Raw genomic sequence first — 25,966 nt, 5'->3', positions numbered from 1 at the left:
GGCGGAGGCGGGGCCTCCGTCCGCAGGGCATGTGAGGGGCGCAGGTTCATTCCTGACTTCCCCCTCCACCTCTCCTAACAAACCCTCTTGGTTCATGACCCCAAAGCGTTACACTCTGCCTGTCCCCTCAGGGGACTTCCCAAGTGGCGCTAGCGGTAAAGAATCCGTCTGCCAATGCAGGAGACGCAAGAGACTGGCAGGTTCGATCCCTCGGTCGGGAAGATCCACTGGAGCAGGGCAGGGCAACCCACTCCAGTATTCTTGCCTGGAGAATCCCATGGACAGAGGAGCCTGGTCGTCCGTGGGGTCAGTGTCGGACACGACTCAAGTGACTTGGCACGCACACACGTCTCTCCAGGACACCCTTGCCCCTCCTAGCTTCCACTGAAGCCCCCACCACTCTGCTGCCCCCTATGCCTTTCCCAAGCCCATGCTGTCACCCCCATGCCCCTCTGCTTGGCCAGGCTGCCCTCTCTGGGTGCCCCCAGGCCCCTCCCTCTGCCGTGTCCCTGATCCCACCTGCATCCAGCTCTCTCTCACCTACACTGGGGCCCCTTGAGGGTGGCCCAGCACCCCCCCAAGTCAAGATGTGGCTGGAAGCCTCTAGGATTTTCTAGGAACAAGGGCCTCATGGTGGCCATTCCAAGTCAGGCCCCGCAGACAATGGCTTCTGGGGTGCTTCCGTCCACAACTGACTGGACGCTGCCCTGCTCGCCCTGGATGAATACGGAGGCACAAGTGAGTCCAGGCTGGCTGCCCTGACATCCGCAGAAGGCTTAGGGTCCCGATTCCAGGCACAGACCCCAGGTGCCTGCGGCGTGGCTGAAAGTTTTGCACCCCTCCGGTCCAGGATGTTTTAGGGCCCCCAGATTCCCACCCCACACCATGCCCAAGACGCCCACACGCACAGGAGGCCAAGATCCAGGCTGTGGAGGGCTTTATTCATGAAACCCAGAGAGCCACGCGGCCCCTCCCCTGGCATCCCCCCACCAGTAAGCCAAGGTCCTAGACGCCTGGCCACTGCGTGTGTCGTGAGTTGTCCCACACCGCTGGCCCCAGGAGCGCGTCCGTGGTGAGGGAGGCCCGGGTGCTGTGGCCGCGCCAGGTGGCTTGAAGCATCTTGGCTGCGTCCTGTTGCTGCTTCAGCCGACGACGCACGACGAAGCCCCTCCAGGCAGACTGGATGGCCGTGGCCGCCTTGGTCTGATGATGGGGTGGCCGCCGAAGGCTCTGGGCGGTTGACTGGGTCAGGCAGCCCCGTGGCACACCGGCCTGGCTGGCAGCACCCCGGCCCGTGCCATGCACCACCCGGGTGGGCAGCGTGTGGCCGCACGTGTGGCATGTGCGGGGGCTGGAACCCACAAGCATCACCACGCTGGGTGGGCTTCCGAGTCCGGAGGTCAGGGACTGGCAGAGAGCACAGACATGGGGCTGGCAGGACTGGAAGCAGCGGTGGTCAGACGTCGTCCTAGCCCCACTGCCGGTCTTAGCCCACACGTTCTGGAGCAGCATTTGCTGGGTGCGGCTCTGGCGGATGACGAAGCCTCTCCACGCAGCCTGGATGATGGTGGCAGCTCGGCAGAGGCGGGCCAGGTCCCGCCGCACACAGTAGCCACGCCAGGCAGCCTGGATGATGATGGCCCACTGGTGCCACACCTTGATGGTACGGCGCACCAGGAAGCCACGTGCACACGCCTGGATGATGACCGCCGCGTGGATGATTATCTTCTCTACAGCCTGCACTGATGCCACCAACTCCCTCGGCTGTCTGGGGTCCACCGCTGCCTTGCTGCCCACGACATCCCAGGGCACAGTGCCCCCAGCTGGCTCCCAAGCGCTGCCAGGGGCCACGGTGCTGGCCCTGGGCCCAACTGCTATGCTGGGGATGGTAGAATTCCTCGCTTGGCCACCAGACATGGCAGTGTCCTCCGGGCCCTGGAGTACAGCGGGAGTCAGGGACATCCCGAGACTGTCAGCTGGAGTCAGGGACGTCCTGAGACTGTCAGCTGGGGTCAGGGGCACCCCAAGACGGTCAGCTTGAGTCAGGGATGCCCCGAGACTGTCAACCGGAGGCAGGGGTGCCCCGAGACTGTCAGCCGGAGTCAGGGACGCCCCCAGATTGTCAGCTGGAGTCAGGGATGCCCCGAGACTGTCAGCTGGGGTCAGGGGCACCCCAAGCTGGTCAGCCGGAGTCAGGGATGCCCCGAGATGGTCAGCCGGAGTCAGGGGCGCCCCAAGACTGTCAGCCGGAGTCAGCGACATCCCGAGACTGTCAGCCGGAGTCAGGGACGCCCCCAGATTGTCAGCTGCAGTCAGGGATGCCCCAAGACTCTCAGCTGGAGTCAGAGACACCCCGAGATTGTCAGCCGGAGTCAGGGACGCCCCCAGATGGTCAGCTGGAGTCTGGGACGCCCCAAGACTGTCAGCCGGATTCAGGGACGCCCCAAGACTGTCAGCTGGAGTCAGGGATGCCCTGAGATGGTCAGCCGGAGTCAGGGATGCCCCAAGATGGTCAGCTGGAGTCAGGGACGCCCCAAGACTGTCTGCCGGAGTCAGGGATGCCCCAAGATGGTCAGCTGGAGTCAGGGACGCCCTGAGACTCTCAGCAGGAGTCACAGAAGTTCCAAGAATGCCAGCGGGAGTCTCGGATGCCCTGAGACTCTCTGCAGGAGCCATGAAGCTAAGGGAAATTGGAGACGCCTGCGGCAACTCCTGCCTAAAAAGGGGCCGCCGGGAACCCCTCGGTGAAGACTCATAACCCAGAGACACCCTCCGAATCCCAGGGTTCTGCTTAGAGCTGGCCATGCCCTGTGCCAGCTCATTAGTGTGGATTATTGGCGTTAAGGCTGGCGGTGCATGCAGGGAATGTTTAGGAAATTTCTGCGAGGACTTGGGGGCATCCTGCTGCTCCTGACCGGAGGGCACAGTCCCAGCTGCAGAACTGTCTGGCTTTTCTGGTACAGAAATAGCATGCATGGACCTGAAGGATGTTCTAGGGCCAAGGGGCCTGTGGCCATTCTGAATCAGACCGCCAGCCGCTGTCTTCTGGGGTGCGCTGGGAATGGCTTCCTTCTGGAAACCACTGTACGTCATCTTTCTAAACAGGGATGGATGAGGTGAAACACGTGGCTGTGACCTCCGGGAAGTTCTTGGGGTCCCCGTCCAAGCCACAGACCCTGGGTGTAGACCGGTGGCCGCAGTATTGTCATGGGTCGGCTTGGGTGACCCTGAGACTCCAGTAGAAGCCATGATCCCACGGGACTGGTGAGTCATTGAGGGGCTCTGAGGCAGTATATGAGCCACCAAAGCCTTTTGATAAGCCGAGGGGCTCCGGAGTGTAGTGTGAGAGCTTGGAGTCTGCGGGTGAGCCAGTGGGGCCCCAGTGCCCGTGATGGGCACCGTCTGCACACTGGGGCTGGCAGCCGCAGTGTGGGAACCAGGGGCCACCAAATTGGTCTCTGACCTCTGCTGCAGGGTTGGGGTGCCACTACTGACCGTGGAGGGCTTGGCAAGACTTGGCGACTGGGGAAGGACAGAGGCCACACTGCTGGGCATTGACTTAGCTTGGCCGGGAGCTACCTCCTCCAATAGCGGCCTCTGGTCTTTGGGAAGAGCCTCATTCTCTACAGGGAATTCTTGGCTGTAGTCAGTGTCTATTGCCAGGGGACTATGGTATATCCATGGGGTTGCCGCAAGGACTTCGGACCCCTGCCTGGATACGGACCCCTGGGGAGGAGCCCTGCCTGGGTCCTCTGGCCTCATCACAGTCTTGGGATCTGTGGTCTCAAATGCCGTCACCACCCCAATGGCCTGGTTCAACTGTGAGGCTCTTTGCAGAACCGAAGGCACTTGGTATACTCCACCGGCCGTGCCAGGAGCTTCCTGGAGGGGAGCTTGAGCCAGGCCAGGGGGATGGGATGCCTGCAAGGTGGTTGTGGACCCTTCCCCTGCCAGGCCCCCATGGTATGGACGAGGAGACATTCCAATCAGCAGGGACCCCTGGGGAAGGCTCGGGGCCACGCCTCCGACTGTGGAGGGTGGACTGGCTGTACTAGCCATGGCCTCCAGAACTAGGTTCTGACTCAGTCCCCCAGGCATAGATGCTGTGTCCACAGTAGAGTTCACAGGACAAGGAGGGATTCTGGAGTCCACTGCACCTAGCACTGAATCTAAGAGCAGGTCCGGAGCATTTAGACTAGCTGACGGCTTCACCGAGAGACCTTGCTTCTTCCCGTCACTGCCAGATGCTGCAATCAGACTGGGGGACACTGAAGTCGCCACAGAACTCATAGGCACAGTTCTGGCCATGCCAGTTGCCCCAGACCCTGGAGGAAGGCCCTGGGCTACACTGCTGCTCATGGGATCTAGAGCAAGGCCCTGGCCCATACCACCAATCACAGGCCCGGGGGGAAGGCCCTGACCCACGCCACCGATCACAGGCCCTGGGGGAAGGCCCTGGCCCACGCCACCGATCACAGGCCCTGGGGGAAGGCCCTGGCCCACGCCACCGATCACTGGCCCTGGGGGAAGGCCCTGGCCCACGCCACCGATCACAGGCCCTGGAGGAAGGCCCTGGCCCACACCACCGATAACAGGCCCTGGGGGAAGGCCCTGGCCCACGCCACCGATCACAGGCCCTTGGGGAAGGCCATGGACCACGCCACCGATCACAGGCCCTGGGGGAAGGCCCTGGCCCACGCCACCGATCACGGACCTCGGGGGAAGGCCCTGGCCCACGCCACCGATCACAGATCCTGGGAGAAGGCCCTGGCCCACGCCACCAATCACAGACCCTGGGGGGAGACCCAGGCCCAGGCCACCGATCACAGACCCTGGGGGGAGACCCAGGCCCACACCACTGATCACGGACCCTGGGGGAAGTCTCAGGCCCACGCCACTGATCATGGACCCAGGGGGAAGAGTATGGACTACACCATTGACCACATAACCTGGTGGAAGGCTGGGGGCCACACAACTCAATATGGGCCCTGGAGGAAGGCTCTGGCCCATGCCTCTGATCATGGACCCTGGGGGGAGAGTAGAGGCCATGCCACCGGCTACAGAACCTGGGGCCACAGCACTGGGCATGCCCATTGTAGGCTCCTGGCTGATAACATCAGCTTGTTGGTAACTGCTGGAGATTGTGGACACAGAAGGACACCGGTGGTCCAGAGATACTGGAAGATCCACGCTGACCTGAGATATGCTGGGGCCCACGCTGGTCACGGAAAACTCAGACGAACTCACACCGAGTCTACTGGACACTGAAGCCTGAGAGAAGCCAGGAGCCATCCTGGCCGATTCATGAGTCAAAGGGGCAGCAGCCACAGAGGCACGGGATGTCATGGGAGCCATGCCCCTGCTCATCTGAGACTGGCTTGGGCCCATGGCGGTAGCCACACTCCTCTGGCCCACCCTCCCTGCTCTGCCAGGGGCCATGGGTACCTGAGACATACTTAGGAACATGCCAGTAGCCAGAGTCCCCCGAGACACATCTGGGAGCACTTCGGAGGCTGTGGCACCCTGGGATCTGCTCACAGACATGCCCCTCAACAGAGACACACTGGCTTCCTGGCCTAGACAAGAGTCCTCCCCACTGGCCACAGGCGCCTGGTAGAGGTTTGGAGCAGAAACGATGACAGCAGGTTGTTCCGTTACTCTTGGGTGCCTCCCACCAATACCAGGCAGCTGATGAAAGCCCAGGGCCACCTCGCTGAACTCAGGGACCTGGGGATGCGGGGCCACCCCTCTGACCGTCAGAGGATCTTGACGTGGGTCCACCCTAGCAGACACGGCTGGCTGGCTCAGACCCTGGCCCACGCCATGAGCCACTGATGCATATGGTGCACCCGAGGTGACTTCAATGGCAAAGGATGAATAATGCTGACTGGGAGCCACTGCATTCACCCTCGAGGATGGTAGATTTGGACTCACCCTAGGGGCCCAACTCGGCTGACTCATAGCACAACCTGCACCACTCATCACAGGTAGCTGGGCCAGGCTGGGGGTCCCCCTAGTGGCCACAGATGGCTGCGCTAGGCGGGGGGCCACCACACAAGTCATAGAAGGCTGGCCTAAGCTAGGAGCCATCCCACTGGTAAAAGATGGCTGGCTTTGGCAGGGGGATACTCCAAAGGTCAAAGATGGCTGGCTTAGGCTGGGGACAACCCCACCAGTCACAGACGTCTGGGTTAAGCTGCGGGCCACTCCAGTAGTCACAGGTGGCTGAGCGAGGCTGGGGGCCACCCCACTGGTCACAGGTGGCTGGGCAGGGCTGGGGGCCACCCCACTGGTCACAGGTGGCTGGCTGAGCTTGGGATCCACCCCACTAGTCACAGGTGGCTGGGCAAGTGTGGAGGTCACCCCACTGGTCACAGGTGGCTGGGTGACGCTGGAGGCCACCCCACTGGTCATAGATGGCTGGGCGAGGCTCAGGGCCAATCTGCAGGCCGTCAGTGGCTGTGAAAAGCTGGGAACCACCCCCTCAACCATCAATGGCTGGCCTAGGCTGAGGGACACCTTCTTGGTCCTGGACATCTGGCCTAAGCTGGGAGTCACCTTATTGACCACTGATGGCTCAGATAGGCTGCTGGTCATTCTACTGGCCATAGAGAGCTGGCCTGGATTTGAGGCCACCTTACTGGCTACTACAGGCTGAGATAGGCATGAGGTCAACCTGCCAGCCACAGACGGCTGCTGATAGACAGTAGGGACCATGTTACTCGATGACAAACTTCTGGTCAACACAGTCCCATAGGGTGCCTGCGACAAACTCTCCTTCAGATTCATGGAACTCTGATCTGAGGACATGTCTTCCTCATCCTCTGAGTCCCAGTGCACACTCACTGTCATGCGACTGGCCAGTGAGCCATGCTGTAGAATGGGGATCAGCTCTGAGTCTACAGAAGACTGGTCATGCAGGCTTGGGGCCAGGTGCCTGTGACCTGCTCCCTCAGTCTCTTCCACACTCCTGGGTCCCTGGGACCTCTCCACGGCCTCTGCGGAGAGGAGAGCATCTAGATCAAAGTCCCTGTCCAAGCAGGCTTCCCAGGCCTCCTCGTCCACCACGTCAACAGCGGCCATGCTGGCCACAGACATGGTGGAAAGGCCGAGTGAGCCGCAGCTGCGCAGCGAGCTCTGGGAATTGCTCATATTTAGGCCGTAGCCTGTGCAGCCCTGGGAGAAGCTTCTGGACAGGTCATTGTCTGGACCTTGTGGCATAGTGGCCACCAGTTCACTAGGTATATGGCCAGTTATCCGCTCCTGTGGGCCATGTGCCCTGGAAAGGCTACCCCGTGTTTGATTCTTCTCCTTCCCAGGGATGGCTGTTCGGGAAAGGGTGGGTGTCAGCTTAGTGCCTGGGGAGACTTGGAACAGACCGGGATCCACCTGACCCCGTCGCTTGGGTGCCCAGCAACGACCAAGAGCCACGGAGCCGGGCCAGGGACCTGGGGTTATGACGCATGCCTTGGGGGCATGCACTTGTGCTTTGCTCACTGTGGCGGCCTGTGGCGGAACTGGGGTCGCTTCTTTGGTCACCTGCCTAGGGCCCCTGCAGCCTCGTTTATGATTCGGGGACCGTGTTCTCTGCACGGTCTCCTCGGGGACCACAGGTAGCTGTTGTGGAACTTTGGCCCCTTGGGGTTGGCCCCCACCGGGGGATGCCCTGCTGATCCCCGAGGGCTGACACCAGCAAACAGAACCCCCATAGTTGGTGGCACAGCTGTGGGAGTGGGTGCCGCTCCCACGACCTGTGGTGCTGGGAAGCTTGCCCGGTGCTAACCTGCACTCCCCTGGGGATGCCCTTGTGTGTGGGGCCACCCTGCTGACCACGTGTGGACTGTGGGTGCTTGTGGTTGAGCTGCCAGTGGCCAGTGATGGATGGCTGGTGCTCGGGCCCACGCCATTGGCAAGGAGTGGCTGCCACAGACCGGAGGCCGGCTGTTGGTGGGGCATGTTGGACAAGTTGGGGTCCACATCACTCACCATTGGGCCGAGGGCTGATGCCAATTCACTCACCCTGGGGTGCAGGCACACTCTTTCCTCACAGTTCTTGAGGGTCAGGTACAGATTTAAGGGGCTTCTGCTGGGTCCCGTCTCCCATGACAGAGTGGGACCCGGGGCAGAAATAGGGGGATACTGGTGAATGGTCATCACCCCAGCAATCAAGGAGGCACCTACAGAGACCACGGATGAGCAGGGTGACCCCCCGAGCATAGCCCCATCCCCCCTCTCTTCCAAGAGCCCGGACGGCCAGCCTGTGACAAAACCCTCCCAGGCCCCACCCCAGGGAACCCTAACCTTGCTGGGCTGTAGTCTCATGGGGCCCAGGCTGGGCCCCCACGCGGCCGACAGGCTCCCCCTGCAGTCCTCCTCCACGGGGGCCGGCATCACGGTCATCCCACTTCCCATCGTTTTGGAGGCAGCCTTGGGGAGGCCGACTCCAGACCTCAGGGCCACCTGAGAGAGAGATTGGCTGAGGACTGCACCCAGCTCACCCTGACACAGGGCCTGGCTCAAGGTGGCGCACTCCTCCTCCGTCAGGGCCTTGCTAAGCACGTCCGCCAGTCTGCTCTGAATGGCCTTAGTCAGCTCGCCCCGGGACAGTGCGCGGGACAGGCTGGTGCCCAGCTCGCCCCAGGAGAGCGCCTTCACCAGCACCGTGCCCAGGATGCCCTGGGGCAAGGCCTTGGCCATCGTGGCTCCCAAGACTTCTTTGGACAGGGCCTGGTTCAGGGCCGCCCTCACTTCCCCCTGGGAGAGGGCTTTGGCCAGCAGGGCGCGGAGGTCCTCCTGCGAGCCCAGCACGGCGGCCAGCTCAGCACACAGGGAGGCGAGTTGGGAGGCCGCTAGCTCCTCCTGGCTGGGCGGGGGTGCGCTGGTGGTTGACGGCTGGGCCCGGGCAGCCCTGCCGTCCCCCCAGGATTCAGCGTTGCACGTGGTGTGGCCAGCAGAGGCCAGCAGAGGCACCAGCATGTTCTGGGTCTCAGAGGCCCCCTGGTGCAGGCCCAGGGTGGCCTTGCCCTGCACGTAGCTGTGGGATGGGAGCTGGGTCAGTCTGTCTTCTGGCTTGGCTCGGGGCAGAGCGCCAATGTGCTGGCAGGGCTGGGTGGAAGCCTTGAAGCCCACCAGGAGCGGCTGCGACTGCGTCTTGCTGCTGAGTTCAGCAGCCTGGTGGGCCGCATAGAGGCTCTTGGCTGTATCTGTGACCAGCTGGGCCTGGGACTGCGCCTTTGTCAATCCGGTGGGGAGATGCCCTTGGGACTGTACCTTGATCACTGCTGTGGTCAGCTGTGCCTGGGACTGCGCCTTCATCAGCTTGGCGGGCAGGTGTGCCTGGGACGGCGTCTTAGACAGACACACACTCAGGTGTGGTTGGGCCACGGCGGCGGGGGGTTGGGCTTGTGGGTATCCTTGGCCCTGGGCCATGGTCAACTTGGCAGACACGTGCTCCTGGGGCAGGGCCTTAGTCAGCTCGGCCAGCAGACGGGCCTGAGGCGAGCCTGTGGTTGAACGAGGGGCCAGTTGCGCTTGAGGCAGACATGTGCTCAGAGGCGCCCCAGCGGTTCTCGCAGGCCCATACAGTTGGGATTGAACCTTCAAGATGTCCGTCCTCGGATGTGCCCACTTGTTCCTGTCGCTTGCCACTTTTGCCCAGGTCAGATCCCCGGGCATTTCCATGGCCATACTGGTGTCAGACGTGGTTTCCGTTTTCCCTTGTTTCTGGGAGAAGGCCTTGATTTTCTCGCCTTCCAAAGGAGGCCTGGCTGGAGGCTTGGGAGCCCCAGCCCCCGGATGTGACGGGGGAAAGCATTTCACTTTTCCCTCTGTCAAGTATGAGTGGGACGAGACCTTGACCGCCCTGGTCGCCTGTCTCGCGTTCACCGTGGCCCTGGCCTTTGGTCCACTTAGACACGTGTGGGATGAGGTGTCGGAAATTCCAGCTGTCGCCGCTGCTGAAAACGGAGGCTTGAGGTTTCCAGCTGCTGACGGGGGCAGGCACAGGGTTTTGAGGATGGTGGCCACTGAGCGTAACTGAGCTGGAGTCTTGGTGATCATGGCCGCCAGGCGCGTCTGGGGAGGAGCAGTTTTCGCCACCGTGGCTCCTTGGAGCATCTGATGAGAGAGGGTCTTGGTCGCTGTAGCCACCTGACATGTCTGCAGTAGGGTCTTGGTTCCCGTGGGTGCTGGGTGCGTCTGGGGTGGCGTCTTGGTCAGCAAGGGCACTGCACACGCCTGGGGCGGGACTTTGGTCGCTGTGGCCGCAGGCCGGGTCTGAGTTGGAGACTTGATCATCGAGGCCAGCAGGCCTAGCTGGGGTGGGGCCTTGGTCATCGTGGCTGCCGGTCGTGTCTGGGGTGTAGTGTTGGTCATGGAGGTTATTGGTCGCATTGCAGCTGGGGTCTTGGTCCCTTGGGTCACCGGGCAGGGCTGGGGTGGGGTTTTGGTGATGGTTATCATGGGCACTGGGCATGGCTGGGGTTGGATCTTACTCATCATGGCCGCCAGGCATGACTGGAGTGGGGTCTTGGTCGCTGTGGCTGGTGGGCACATCTGAGGTGGGATCTTGCCCACCGGGCCTTGGGGGTACACCTGGGGTGGGGCCTTGGTTATTGTGACAGTTGACATCGGGCATGGCTGGGGTAGGGTCTTGTTCATCATGGCTGCCAAGCACGACTGGAGTGGAGCCTTGATCATGGTGGCCGCCGGGCATGTCTGGGCCGCAGTCTTGGTCATGGGGGCTGCTGGGTCTGTCTCTGGTGGAATCTTGGCCATTGCAGCTGCCAGGTACATCTGGGGTGGGGTCTTGGCTATTGTTACCATGGGCACCGGGCAAGGCTGGGGCGAGGTCTTGGTTATCGTGGCTGCCGGGTACATCTGGAAGGGAGTCTTGCTCGTGGTCATAGTGGGCCCTGGCTGGGCGAGGGTCTTGGTTATCACAGGTGCTGGGCCTGTCTGAGGTAGCATTTTGAGGACCTCTGCTTCCGTGTGGACCTGGGTTTGGGTCTTGAATTGTCCTTGAACTGCCTGGGCACACCTTGCAGATGGTGGTGGCCCCATGGCTCCTGCCTTGTTGGCTCTGGAAGTTATTTGCTTGGTCTTCATTGGGTCCCCTTCTACTTGGACAAGGCAAGTACTTCTGACGGTTCTTGTCATCAGGCATGGGCGGCACTTCGCATCGAGACTCATGGGACATGGAAGTTTGATGGCGACTGTCTGGTGTGGCAGGAAGGTGACGCTGGGGCCTCCTGCAGAGCACGTCCCAGGCGGTGACATGCCCTGGGACTGCAAAAGGGCCGGTTGGTGGGTATAAGCGGCCAGGCTGTCAGAGGAAGGGAACTGGGTCTCCTTGCTCACCATGGTGGGCTGGGCCAGAAGGGACTTGCCCTCTTCCGGATGCTGGAACCGCACCTGCTGGGGCGGGTGGTAAGGGATGTCGCGTTCCTCCACCTTCGCTTTTTTCTCCATCGCCTTGCCAGCCCGGAGGAGGCGCCTGGTGTTGAAGCGTCGCCAGGACGCCTGGATGGCCTTGGCCGCCATCATCTGCGAGATAAGCTTCTGCCGGAGGCGGTACCCCCTCCAGCAGGCTTGAATGAGGGTGGCTGCGCGGGACACCATTATGTCCATTTCATCCACCAGGACATTCCTGAAGGCCTGGCTCTCCACCACAGCTCGGAGGCGAGGGACACGATGAGCCACCGTCTTGTCCTTGTCAGGCTGTTCCAGAAGGGTCTCCTTGGAGGCAGGGGGTTCGCTCTGGGGCTGTGGATGCAGTGTTCCCGGTTTGTCTTGGAGACTGGGATCGGGCAGATAGGAGCTCTGCCCACTGGGTGACGCCTGTAGCTGTGAACACAGTGTCCCCATTCTATCTTGGAAATTGGGGATGGACTGATAGGAGCTCTGCCCACTGGGTGACACCTGTAGCTGTGTTGCTTGCTGCATTGTCTTGGTTCCTAGGCGGGTCGGCTCTGCCTGTGGGGGGCAGTAGGGAGGTGGTCAGGGAGGAGCGTCATGCAGACACGAGGCCTCCTAGCGGGGGCGGGTACTCACCCGCAGAACCTACATGTTCTTGTTCCTGGGATCTTGCCATCTTCCTCCTCCACTTGGCAGGTACTCCTTCCCAGTCACATGCCCGGGTGCCCTTTCGTACCCAGGCCACATCATCCTGTGGCTACTTCGACATCAGCACACAGGGCACATTCTCACCTGAATGCCTGACCACCTACCTGCTCTTCAACTTTCCTCTGTATCTGGAACACACTATAAGGACAGCACTGATCATACTGTTTTGGAAATATCCTGCCTGTGTCCGTGTGCTTGGTGTGATTTGCTTTTTCCCACTGACTGATGGTATTCTGAATTCTTAGATGGTAGGAACCAAGCCTGACTCATTTCTGTGGCCCCATCTCAGGCACAGGGCCTGGGCTCCCAGTTGTGAAAAGGTAGATGTTCTGAGTGGCTAGCTTGGCTGTAAATGAGTAGGGGAGCAGATTGAAGGTTGGATGGATAGATGGATGACTAGATCCTGAAGGGATAAATTAGTGGACGAATGAATATTGGATGGGTTGGAGGAACAGATAAGAGAGTTTGGGTTGAAAATGGGTGAGTAAATGAAGTTGATGAATGAATGGGCAAACAGATCAGTAAATAAGGAAATGGATACATGGATGGATGGATGGATGAGAGCATAAACAGATAAATGGATGGGTGTCTGAGTAGCAGGATAGTTGGATAGATGGAGGGATGGAGGATAGATGAGTGGGTGAGTGAATAGATGGAAAATGAGTAGATGAATGAGTGAGTGAATGACGAAAGTTAAAGGAATTGGTAAAGAGATCAATGAAAAGGAGGTGGATTGACGAATGGCTGGATGGATCAGATGGGGGATAACATAGATGATGGATAGATCAATGACAGATGGAAGGATGGGTACAGGAAAAAACGAAGAGGTGACTAGATTTCAGAAGTATCCCGGTGCAGAGTATTCAGACACTCAGGCAGCCCTGGAGCATAAGACACTTTCTTTACAGGAGTCCCCCCTTCTGGCTGGGACCACAGACTTCATACCTTGGAAGATCATAGAGTTGGAGGAGGAGCAGGAGAAGAAGGTGCAGTCTCAGAAGCCAGCTTGCAAGAAGCAGCAGCCTTCAGCCCTTCATCCCACGCAATGTGCAGCAACACTGCCCTGGGCTGACTCTGTCCCCAAGACCAAAATGAAGAGATGTGAAAACCAAAAAACCCCCAAAAAACTAAATTCTATTTAAAAAACAAAACAAAACCTTTTTTGTTACTGCAAAGTTCACTTATTCAGAGGTAAAACTAGAGAAATAACAGTCATGTCAAAGAGTAGGGTAAAGCCACCATCAAAAATTGGTATTTTGGGCGACTTCCCTAGTGGTTTAGTAGCTAATGTAGTGGCTAATTCTTGTGTCCAGTGGAGGGGACCTGGGTTCGATCCCTGGCCAGGGGACTAGATCCCAAATGCCTCAACTAAGTCTTGGTGCATCCAGATAAATAAATAAATCTTTTTTTTAAAAAATGGCATTTTGGCTATGACTGTCAGTGAATTTCCTCCATGTTCATGTCTTTGGATTAACAATGAAACATCAAAAACAAAGAATTTTAAGTCCAAAACTGAATGTGCAAGGAAGTTTATTCCTTTTTAAAAAAATTTTTTATTGAAATATAGTTGATTTACAATGTTGTATTAGTTTCAGGTATACAGCAAAGTGATTCAGTTATATATACATGTCTATATTCCTCCTTAGAATATTTATTTGTGCTAGTTTATTTATTTAGCTGCACCAGGTCTTATCTGTGGAACGTGGGGACTTCAGCTGCAGCATATGAGATCTCGTTCCCTGACTGGGGATTGAACCCAGGTCCCCTGCACTGGGAGCTTGGAGTCTGAGCCACTGGACCATGAGGGGAGGCACATATATATTCCTTTCTGACATTCTCTTTCATTATAGGTTATTACAAGATATTGAGCATAGTTCCCTGTGTTATCTTGTAGGTCCATTTGCTTATAGATTTGATATGTATCAGTGTTATTTTGTACCTAAAAAAAAAAAAAAAAAACCTGGAAATAACCAAAAAGGTGATTGCTAGGGGGTCAGTTAACAAGTGTATAAGGAAGGGTACGCAAGGATGTTTATCACCGTATTGTTTATGAGAGTCAAAACTGAAAACAACAATGCTTTTCAGCAGGGAGGTGGCTTAAATGCAGGAGGCCCGGATTCAGTCCCTGGTCAGGGAACTAGATCCCACAAGCCACAACTAAAATTTCTCATGACTCAAGGAAGACTGAAGACCCTGCATTCTGCAGCTAAAATAGGGCACAGATAATATTTTTAAAAAAGAAAAGAAAGGGTTTAAAAAAGAAATGGTGTCCAGATCCACCAGAATAGGTAAAATTTAAAAGGGAAACAAGTTACAACCACTTGGATCTCTATCTTGAAGACAAGTCATCAATTCTACTCAGATGAATATACTCAGGACGTTCAAGTGCTTACACTCACCCCAAACCAGAAACCATCCAAATGTCCATCAACAGAATAATGAATAAGTCAACTGTATATCTATCAATATATTAATATAAATGAATAGAATTAAAAATATCGACCTATTTATAAATCAATGCATTTTATTTGACATGTCAGTGAGAAAGCGGTCAACAGTATAGAGGAATCTCACATACATTGTTTTGAGTGAAAGAATCTGAACATAAAAGACAACAAATTGGTTCCTCCAGTTATAGGACATACAAAAGAGAAGAGAAGAAATTAAGCTCTGCTATTGAAAGTCTAGACAGGGGCTTCCCTGGTGATCCAGTGGTTAAAAATCCACCTTGAAAGGTAAGGGACACGGGTTTGATCCCTGGTCCCGGAAGCTCCCACATGCCAAGGAGCAACTAAGCCTGTGTGCCGCAACTGCTGAAATCCGCACACTTAGAGCCTGTGCTCCACAAGAGGAGCCGCCGCGATGAGAAGTCCTCGCGTCACAACAGAGAGCAGCCCCTGCTCACGGCAACTAGAGAAAGCCGGTGCGTAGCAAGGGAGACCCATCACAGCCAAGAAATAAAATAAATACAGAAATGAGGTGATTGAGAGGGGACATGGGCGGGCTTGGGAGGCCAGTCACGTAGGTTTCTTTGGATTGTGAAAATATGGCCTGGCTTTTCTCTCTGCATCACCTTCATATAGAGGCCAAAATACTCATAAGTGATGATGAGGAATATGTAAGGAGATAAGCAAATAATCAGAACATAGCTTAAATGAAAAATGCGAGTTATAAACAACAAGTGCACAGGACTTGACCTTTTTCTTTTCTTCACGTGCTTGGCAACCTCAGGTCTTAGAGTGGCGGGTAGGCTCTTCTCTACTTAGGGCGTGTGGGCTAAGTAGCTGCGGTGTGCCGCCTCAGCTGCCCCCGTGGCATATGGGGTCTTAGTTCCCCGATCAGGATCAAGCCCACATCCCCTCCCTTGGAAGGTGGATTCTTAACCACTGGACCACCGGGGAGGTCCCAGGACTTGACTTTTAAAAAAATACAAACACACACAACACACACACACTGGAATAGACATTAAAAAATCTGGAAGGATAAACAATTAAATTGACAAGTGATTGTGTGTGTGTGTGTGAGGAGTAGTCTCAAGGGGTACTTTAATAAACAAAATTTAACTTAAAAAATTGGAATTTCACTTTTAGTCAAGCTGGCAGGAGGATATGATGTGGGGACCTGGCCTCCCTCACTCCTCACTCAAACATAGAAAGAATGATGGAGTATTTTAAAACAGTGTTACGTGGTGATCGTGGTTTAATGCACAGAAACATCAGATTACTAAATTGAAAACCAGTAACTAACTTAACACTGTGTGTCGATTCCACTTCAAAACCAAACAACGCGGACTCCTCTGGTGGTCCAGGGGTTAAGACTCCACACGTCCACTGCAGGGATCTCGGGTTCAGTCCCTGGTCGGGAAACTAAAATCCCACGTGCCTTGTGCTGCAGCCAAAGACAAATGAACTCATAGGAAGAGAGATCAGATTTGCGGTTACCGGAGGGAGTGGGGTAGGGAGAGGGGGACGTGGATGAAGACAGTCAAGAGGTACATACTTCAAGCTATAAGATAAATATATATTAGGGATGTAATGTACAACATGATTTAAAAATACTGTCGTATGTTGTATATGAAAGATTTAAGAGAGTGAATTCTGAGTTATCATCACAAGGGAAAATAATTTTCTTTTTCTTTTATTTTGTATCTATATGAGATGATGGATGTTCACTAAACATTTCTTTTATATATTTATTTATTTATTTAAGGCCATGACTTGCAGCATGTGGGATTAATTCTCCAAGTGAAAGTGAAAGTCGCTTTGCTGCCGCTGCTGCTAAGTCGCTTCAGTCGTGTCCGACTCTGAGAGACCCCATAGATGGCAGCCCACCAGGCTCCCCCGTCCCTGGGATTCTCCAGGCAAGAACACTGGAGTGGGTTGCCAGTTCCTTCTCCAATGCATGAAAGTGAAAAGTGAAAGTGAAGTCGATCAGTCGTGTCCGACTCTAGCAACCCCATGGACTGCAGCCTACCAGGCTCCTTTGTCCATGGAATTTTCTAGCCAAAAGTACTGGAGTAGGGTGCCATTGCATGTCCAAATCTTTGCAACCCCATGTTCTATACAGTCCATGGAATTCTCCAGGCCAGGATACTGGAGTGCGTAGCCTTTCCCTTCTCCAGCGGATCTTGCCAACCCATGAATCAAACAGGGGTCTCCTGCATTGCAGGCATATTCTTTACCAACTGAGCTATAACCAGAGATCAAATCCGCACCCCCTGCACTGGGAGCTCAGAGACTTAACTGCTGGACCACCAGGGAAGTCCCAATGTTCATGAAACTTCTTGTGATCATTATTTCATGATGTACCTAAGTCATTATGCCATACACCTTAAATTTGCACAGTGCTGTATGTCAATTATGTTTCAATAAAACTGGGGGAAAACTTTTCTTTAAAAAGAAAACTATACCTCAACAACAAACCAACTCATAAAAAAAGAAAGCAAGAAAGAAAAGTCGCTCAGTCGTGGGCCACTCTTTGCGACCCTATGGACTGTAGCCCACCAGGCTCCTCCATGCATGGAGTTTTCTAGGCAAGAGTACTGGAGTGGGTTGCCATTTCCTTCTCCAGGGGATCTTCCTGACTCAGGGATTGAACCAGGGTCTTCCACAGTGCAGGTAGACGCTTTACTGTCTGAGGCACCAGTTACCATAAAAAAAGGAAAAGAAAAACTTTGTAATTTCCATTTTAAAAAAGAAGAAAAAAGAAAAACGTTATCAAAATCTAGCTCTCACCAACAGATATGATGCAAATACTCTATAAAAAAAAAAGACCAGTTATCAGAAGAATAATACTATACCCAAGTAGGATTTATTCTAAAGATGTAACATTAGTTCAGTATCTATAAATTCCCAAGGTAATTCATTACATCTAGGACTTTAAAAGATAGCCATATCGTTTTCCAAATAGCACCCCAAAGCACTTTCCCAAATCCATAGCTATTTATAATAAATATTTTTAAAAATAGATAAGATAGTACCTAAAAATGGTAAGTCTAACCACAAAACCATAACAAATGCCATTTTTACATTGAAATTCTTTTTTTTTTTACATTGAAATTCTAAAGTCAGTTTTGCTAAAGGAGGGAGAAAGATGTTGCCCACCCTTGCTGTGGGTATCATTATTTTTGGTAATTACAGCAAAAGCAAGATAACAAGGACTTGGACAATCAGTGTAACTGTTTGAAAAGAGAGCTTAGCAGGAATTGTCAATTAGAAGATCCAAGAGATTCTAATTTTTAAAAGCATATCTATATACACATACAGAACACATGTATGTATATATATATCCCATCATCCCTAAGGCACATGGCTGCATACAAAAAAAAACGAGCTGCAAATGGAAATGAGAAAAAAAAAATTCATAGTGATGTCCAAAACTCTACAATTCACAGGAACAAATATTACACAAAAGCCAAAGGAGTTACATGAAGGCGAGGAAAAGAGACAAAAGATCTTTGGAGGCTTTTCTCTCTGCATCACCTTCATATAGAGGCCAAAATACTCTTAAGTGATTTTGAGGAATATGTAATGAGGTAAGCAAATAATCAGAGCATACATTAAATGAAAAAAGCAAGTTACAAACTACAGGCACCCTAGCCCCTGATGTACCACCAGCAGAAAGGAAGAATTCCTATAACAATTATTACACATGTCACAACTCACAGACCATAATTCATGTCCGATTAGAATCTCAATGTGGTGTTTTTTGGAAATACTGAAATATTTTCAGTATTCAGATGGAAAGTAAGTGAGAGTAGCCCAAAAGATCAGAAAAAATAACAGTAATAAGAAAACTTTGACTCGTCAGATGTATAGACTTAAAAGCCATCATAATCACTGTATGGCTCACATCTGTGACTAGAGAAATAGACCAGTGGGACAGAAAAATGAAACCAGAAATTAATACCAATGTACCAAAATACCAATGATATAATGTATTTCAATTCAGGAGAGGGAAATTCTGTGTTTAAATAAATGGTCAGGGCAATCTATCTGCAAGAACATATGCTTGGACCTCTACCTCATACCATATTCTAAAAAATTCAGATGACTTGAAAAATTATAAGAACATTTATTATTATGTGTGTATGTCAGTGAGCTCTTAAGAAACTAAACAGTAAACCCAAAAGCTTTGAAAAAGATAGACATGTTTGACATCATAAAGACCAAAAAAAAAAGTGTATGCCTAATGATGCCATAAATAAGGCCAAAGTACGAGAGACTAGGAAAAAAGTTTGCGATGCATGTGGTAAAGAGTCCAAGTTGCTATCCTGCTAAAACAAAAATACCCATACTTCTGGAAGACTATGACAGTATCCAGAGTGTCCGCAACTTAACATTTGCAATGTCTAGGATATAATCCAAAATGGCGACAAATGAGTTTGAATAAACTCGAGACAATGAAACATTCTCATGAGAAAAGTTTATCAATGGAGTGTGACCCCAAGAGGCCCAGTTCTTGTAATTATCAGACAAGGATTTTAGAGCAGAAATGCTAAGAAACTTCTTCAAGTTGAAGGAGAATCATACTTGAGGGAGACATATCTGGGGAGAAATGAAGAATACATAAGGGATGACAGATACCCACATAAAAAGGAAAGACTATTATTTTCATCTTTGAAAAAAACACATATGGCAGTATAAGCAAAGATTAACACACAGTCTTGCGGCATCTATAATCTATGTAGATGTATTTCACCGGAGAAGGCAATGGCACCCCACTCCAGTGTTCTTGCCTGGAGAATCCCAGAGACAGAGGAGCCTGGTAGGAGGCTGTCTATGGGGTAGCACAGAGTTGGACACGACTGAAGTGACTTAGCAGCAGCAGATGTATTTCACATGAAAAGTAGAGAATAAACAACAATGTTTATTCTATAAACATTGAATAACATTGAATTATTGAATAATAGGACCTATACGGTTGGAAGATTTTTACATTTTAGATGAAGTAGAACAACAGTAACTCTAATTCAGTTATCACTTAATGTTTGTTAAGGATTACAATTCCTTTAGCAGCCCCTAAAAAGGAAAAAAAAGGCAGTAGAATTTAAAATAGAATTCTAAAAATGATTCAAATAATAATAAAAAAAAAAAGGCAGAAGGGGGGATGGAGGAATAAAATTCAGGGACTACAGAAAGAACACTAGTAAAATGGTGTATTTAAATTCAATCATATTAATCACTCGGATGGTAATGGACCAAATACCTTAAGACAGAGATGATCACAATCAATTCGTTTTCAAAGACCCAAGCACCACCTCCTTTCCCACTAGACATTTTGACTTCACTTGTGTGATGGTCTGAGTATCTGGCCCCAAGATGGGCCAGGCCCAGGCACAATGGGCATCAGTGGGAACTGACTCATAAGGGCAAAGTGGCCTGAGGCTGGCTCCCCTGGGGGTCTGCCCGGTCGCTGTCTCCATGTCACAGAGGAGGAAACAAAGGTCCAGAGAAGCCAGCATACCATGTCTTACTTCTTTATATCGTTTCTTATTTGCCTCCCCCATTAGACTGGGAGCTGACCACCAGGTAGGGCCCTTTGTCTGCTTTTGAGTCCCAGTGTCTAGAACAGTACATGTAGTAGGTGTCCCAGATATACTTATGGGGACACTTCCCTGGTGGCCCAGTGACTGAGACTCTGTGCTCCCAATGCAGAGGGCCCGGGAATCGATCCCTGTTTGGGAAACTAGATCCCACACGCCGCAGCTATGAGTGTGCATGCCACAAGGAAGACAGAGATCCCGAGTGCCGCAGGTAAGACCCAGCACAGCCAAATAAATATTTTCTTAAAACAGAGAGATTTATGGATAAATGGAAGAATGAATGGAAGGACGGATACACGGATGGACCGACAGATGGATGGATGAATGTGGTCCAGCATTCAGAACTTGGAGATGGCAACTTCAGGATCTGAATTGGTCCATCTCAGGTTCTGAGGTTTCCTCAACCGCATGATTCAGCCTGTTCCATAAACTCAATCAGAACGAGACAAAGGAAGGACAGGGTGACAGAAACAGGATGTCGAGAAATGAGAAGGAGTAAGAGCCGCAGACACATGAGCTGAGTGGCCAGTTGGGCAATTCTGAGTAAACCCCTCGGGGTCTCCATTAAATGTCACCTGAGCAAAGACCACCTTCCCAGGTTCCCAAGAAAATGTGATAGGCTCTCCAGGCTGGGTGCCCGAGGACGACAGACTCACCATCAGGCCTTTGGGGGCCCCTTGCGCCTTCGCTGTGAGGGGCTGTCCCACCTCTCAGAGCAGCCTGGAAGGCCCAGGAGGACCCTGAAGGCCCTGGGGTCCTTGGGAGAATGACCAGGTCTCCACATACCCACCCTTACTAAGCCCAACACCAGCCTCACTCACCTGCCCTTGAAGCTGAACCCACCAGCCTGAATGGCCAGCCTTGGGGCGCTGGTATCAGGGCAGCTTTGTGACTCACCGCCAGGTTCTGGCCAATCCCCACCAGTTCCTGATGGGAGGGGATTCTAGAAGGCTGACTCAGTGGGATGGGGGAGGGGGCAGGACCCAGGTCAGGGCTGAAGGGTATGGTGGTTGCTGTACCTCGCCTGCCCATCCCAAATAGAAAGGTTAGGGCTCTGAGCACAGAGGGGACCCCAAATTCTCCCCCTTCGTGTGTCCGGAGATGGCCTCAGTCTCTCTCATCCCTTGGGCATTTCCTGAACACCTACTCTGTGCTGGGACCCTTGTGCTGGGGACACAAACAACTCAAATAATTTAGGGGTGTGAAGCTGTTAGGAAGGAACCTGTCGACTAGAAAATAGTCACAACCTGTAAATAGAGAATTGTTCTATTTGGTAGGAATGTTAAGGACACCAAGCCCGGGAGCCAGCTTCTCAGTAGCACTGAGAAAACTGCTCCAAGGAGGCAGGAGGGGAAATCAGGCTATATCCAAGTTTGCAACAAAGGGAGCAAGTAGTCAGAACATCAAAGATTACTGTGAAGTAAGAAAAATCAGGTATCAAGTTAGGGAATTTAGCCCATTATGTAAAAGATGTAAGCCTCTGGGCTCACTGAAATGCTTTCTTTCCTATGCACCTCAGCCATCTGTGGGGCCAAATCCTGTTTCCTTGTTCACTGTAAGGGGTGGCAGGTGTGGCGAGGGGCTACTTTTTGCATCCTCCCCCAACCCCACACCACCCAGCTCCTCAGCAATCACCATGAGGGAAAGCTGCTGGATCGCAGGGATCTTGTCCCCTTTGGGGAGCCCTCATTTACAGTTAGAAGCCAGAAATTGCTAACGGCTGTGACATTTCTTGCCCACTGGATTCAGAAGGAAATATATCATTTCACAAACCAAAGAGGGGGTGGGATGGGCTGAACCCCACAGAGAGAGAAAAAGAGTTTACTGGGGGCCTGCTGTGGGAACGGCATCCCAGATGGATGGCAGGGCACGTGCAAAGGCCCTGAGGTGAGAACAAGCTGGTCACGTTTAGGGAACATGGTGAAAGCGTTAGTTGCTCAGTTTTGTTAGACTCTGCCACACCCCTGGACTGTAGCCCACCAGGCTCCTCTGTCCATGAAATTCTCCAGGCAAGAATACTGGAGTGGGTTGCCATTTCCTACTCCAGGGGATCTTTCTGACCCAAGCATCAAACCCAGGTGTCCCACACTGCAGGAAGAATTCTTTACTGTCTGAGTCACCAGGGAAGACCATAGAGATCATGGAGGCGCTAAAGCTGTTGAGGGAGGGAAAGGAGGGTAGGGAGGGAAAGGAGGGTAGGGAGGAAAGGGAGGGTGACTGTATAGGTGGGGCTTCAGAGAGGAGGATAGCAGCTTTGGTTTTGTTGAGAAGGTGCAGGGAAGCCATGAGAGGGTTTAAAGCAAAGGAGCACAGGCTCTGGGCTCCCGCTGTGGAGGATGGGGGCTCCTTAGGGTAATGCCAGGTCCAGGGCCCCTTGGGAACTTACCACTGCTTGGCAAAAGTGGGCACTGGCCCTGAGCCACAGTCCTGGAAGGGGAAGTGGGGCCACCGTCCCCAGTCACCTCCTGGGGCTGGGCCAAGGCCTGGTGTGAATCACTGCTGGCTGGGTCCCGGCTGACACACACTTTGGCCTCAGCTCAGCAAAGTCCTGCCAAAGCCACACAGCCTGGCCCACAGGCCTCTGGCTGGCCTCCCTGGGGAGCCTGCAGGGTGTGGGGACATGGAAGCAAGAGGCCTTCGGGGATGCTCAGCCTTCCTCTCCAAAGACCCTGTCTTTTCCACACTGTGGGTGAGGTTCTGGGCAAAACCAGGGACATGGCAGTTGGACTAAACTTCGGTCTTTTGTTTCAGCAGTCACCAGGATAGCTCCTATCCAGGCCCTAAGACAGCCAAACACAAATCCAGGGTGACCACGGCAATAATAGTAGAAGCACAGAGCACCGATGGAGCCCCATAAGGGCACCTGCAGCAGAGGCTGAAAGGTGGAGATGAGCTGTGTGGCTGAGGGAAGAAGTGTATCAGGCCATGCAGCTGTGCAAAGGCCCTGAGGCCAGAAGGAAAGGCAACAGTTTGGGTGGGGAGGTGGAGCCTGGAAAGAGACACCTGCCCAGGGCCAAGTGCAGTCAAAGCCTTTTTTCCAGAAAAGTATCAAGGAGGGGTCAGATCTGTGGTTTCCAAAAAGTCCTTCAGGGCACAGGCTAGTGAAAAGACTGGGCTTCCACCGAGCCCCGAGGCTCCTTCGAGGGAGGTCAAAGGCCCCCCATGCTGCAGTTTAGCAGGAAGGTGTAAGACACACTTGATCCTTTTTTGGCTGTGCAGGGTCTTCGTTGCAGCATGCAAACTTTTAGTTCTCACATGTGGGATCTAGCTCCCTGACCAGGAATCCAACCTGGGTTCCCTGCCCTCTGAGCATGGAGTCTTTATCCACTGGACCACCAGATAAGTCCCAAGAAATATCTGATCATTGTCCTTGGTTTTTAGCACACAGCTTCTAAAACTTTGGTGAACTCCGGAGTGATGTGTCTTTTGTATGCTAATAACAAAAGCAGTGGCCCAAGGCACTCAAATAGCTTCAGAATGGGGGCTGTTCTCCAAAAAGACCAAGGTATGACCGTGCTGTGTGAAGTCATTTAGTGCTCTACTCTTTGCAACCTCATGGAAGAGCCCACTGTCCATGGGATTCTTCAGGCAAGAATACTGGAATGGGTTGCCATTTCCTACTCCAGGGAAGGCGTGACTAGGTGGTTGTAAATTTCAGCCCCCACTTCCCAGACCTCCTGAGAGGAGAGATGGCTGGATTTTGAGTTAATCCCCAAATGCCAGTGATTTCATCCCATTGGTGAACACATGGGACGCTCAGAAGATGAGGTACCTGGAGAGGGCAGGGGAGCTGCCCGCCCTTCCCCCATACCTTGCCCTGTGCGTCTCTTCCACGTGCTTGTCCCTGAGTTGTTTTCTTTATAATCAACTGGAAATAGTCTGTGAGCTGTTTTAGCAAATTACTGAACCTGAAGAATGGGTAGTGGAAACTCTCGGGTTTATAGTCAGTCGTTAAGAAGTACAGGGGGCAGAGAACTTCTTAGCGTTCCAGTGGTTAGGATGCTGCACTTCCACTGCAGGGGGCACAGGTTCAAATCCTGGTTAGCATGCTCGGCGAGGCCAAAAATAAATAGGTAAAAATTTTTTTTAATTAAAAAATAAAGGAGTACAGGTTGTAATCTAGGACTGATCGGTATCTGAAGTGGGGCAGTCTTGAACTCTTCATCTGTGCGGCCCCGTCTAACTCCAGTAGAGAATTGTAGGATACCCAGTTGGTGTCTGGAGTTGGAGAACTGGTTGGTATGGGGAGAAATAAAACAAACATGCAAAAAATAAATAAATAAAATAAAAATAAAAAAGAAAACAAAAGAAAACAAACATGCATTTGATGTCAGAAGTGCTGTGAGTAAAAACATCTCAGGGGGCATCAGCAGATCTTTTAACCTTCCTGGGGTCCCCCCTTCTCTATAGATTTGAGGCTGCACAGGGTGTACCTCGCCTGACTACTCTTTCTCTACTCTTTGTCTCCTGAGCACTTCCAACTTCTGACCTGAGACACGTTACCTGGACACAGGAAACACATCCTTTTTCACAGCACAGGAGGTAAAGGCCAGAGCAGGAAGGGAACTTGGCTGAGGGTTATAGCAGCACGCTGGCATTCAAGCTGGGACCCAAGTCTCCTGAAGAGTGAGGCTCTGCCCCCCAGGCATGGTTCTGCTTGGTCCCCTCTGTGTGGACACCCCAAGCTCAGTTATCAGCCCTCTTCTCTCTCCAGGCCCCTCTCCTGAAACGTCTTCCTGAAGGTGGGACCAAGAAGAGGTCACGTGGTTAAAAAACAAACCCCAAAGCAGCTCTCGAAGCCTTAAAAAGTGGGCAGCCAGGGTGACCTGGAGGAAAAATGAACTTGTACGTGGAGGCCCCTCTCTTTTGATGGCCAAGGGGGACTGTGGGCACAAGGCCTTCCTTCTCTGCATGTGTTTCCTTATCTGTAAAACAGGCATGATTTGCCCACCTTCCCTAGCAGGGTCGGGTACACAACTGGAGTTCAAAACTCACTTGCCCTGTGTCCTTGGCCACCAAAGCTCAAGTCCCTAGGGACCCCAAATTAGGCAGAAGCCCAAGGTCTGGGGTCTTTTGCCCCCACAATAGGAAAGGCCAGAGCAGACAGGGGAAGAGGGGAACCTGGAAGTCAAGGCTCTGGAGATGAAAGGTCCAAGGTCCATACATCCCGGCACGGGCTCCTAAGAAGGCTATGTGACCTCAAGACAGTCACTCAACCTCCCTGAACCTTAGTTTCTTCAAAACGGGAGAATAGGATGTTGGGGGAGGAGTGTTTCAGAAAGTTCTTGAAAAATCCTGGATTTCAAGTTAGTGCTTTAACAGGGAGGTCCCACAGAACCTACCCACACCCCAGGCTTGGAGGAAGACAGCCTTTCTTCTGGTCCTGAGATTCAGGTTTCCCATCCAACAAATGATAACACAAGCTTAAATTGAGCACCACCTGTAAGCCAAGACCTGTTCTGTAAACAAACTCTCTTAATCCTAACAACTTTATGGGACAAGTTTAAGATTGCTCTGCCCATCTTAGAGACAAGCAGACAACAGCCCGCAAAGTTCAAGTTTCCGCCTTTCACTCAGTCTCGGGCTGGAGTTGCCTCCCCGCTTCCCTCCTACGCAAAGGGGACACCCGCGGGCTCGCTATTTCCAAAGGCAGGTTGCAAACGCCAATGTCCCCCACCCAAGCCGACCGGAGTCGGCCCGGCGCCCAGGAGCGCCTAGATGGCGCTCGCTAAGCGCCAGATGTGCAGGCTCTTCCCGGACGCCGAGTCCGGCCTCCTCCAAGCAGAGGCGGAGGGAGGA

The 25,966-nt window shown here is 53.0% G+C and overlaps 1 protein-coding gene across 5 annotated transcripts; it reads right to left on the bottom strand.

Moving 5' to 3' along the window:
* Nucleotides 1–920: 920 nt before the first annotated feature.
* Nucleotides 921–25,966, bottom strand: LOC133250387 (IQ domain-containing protein N-like). Of its 5 annotated transcripts, XM_061421558.1 has the most exons (5): nucleotides 24,671–25,966; nucleotides 19,831–24,399; nucleotides 13,069–13,197; nucleotides 8,302–11,973; nucleotides 921–1,935 (listed from the first exon to the last, which is right to left on the bottom strand). In XM_061421558.1, the coding sequence occupies exons 4-5, from the start codon at nucleotides 11,941–11,943 to the stop codon at nucleotides 1,006–1,008; spliced, it is 4,572 nt and encodes a 1,523-aa protein (XP_061277542.1). In that variant the 5' UTR covers nucleotides 11,944–11,973; nucleotides 13,069–13,197; nucleotides 19,831–24,399; nucleotides 24,671–25,966; the 3' UTR covers nucleotides 921–1,005. The 5 variants fall into 5 exon arrangements, with proteins under 5 accessions (XP_061277542.1, XP_061277543.1, XP_061277540.1 ...); XM_061421559.1 differs by having other exon boundaries at nucleotides 8,499–11,973; nucleotides 19,831–25,966; XM_061421556.1 differs by having other exon boundaries at nucleotides 20,824–25,966.

This window comes from Bos javanicus, chromosome 7, assembly GCF_032452875.1.
Source record: "Bos javanicus breed banteng chromosome 7, ARS-OSU_banteng_1.0, whole genome shotgun sequence".
NCBI classification, from domain to species: domain Eukaryota; kingdom Metazoa; phylum Chordata; class Mammalia; order Artiodactyla; family Bovidae; genus Bos; species Bos javanicus.
This window is presented reverse-complemented; position numbering and strand designations above follow the sequence as displayed.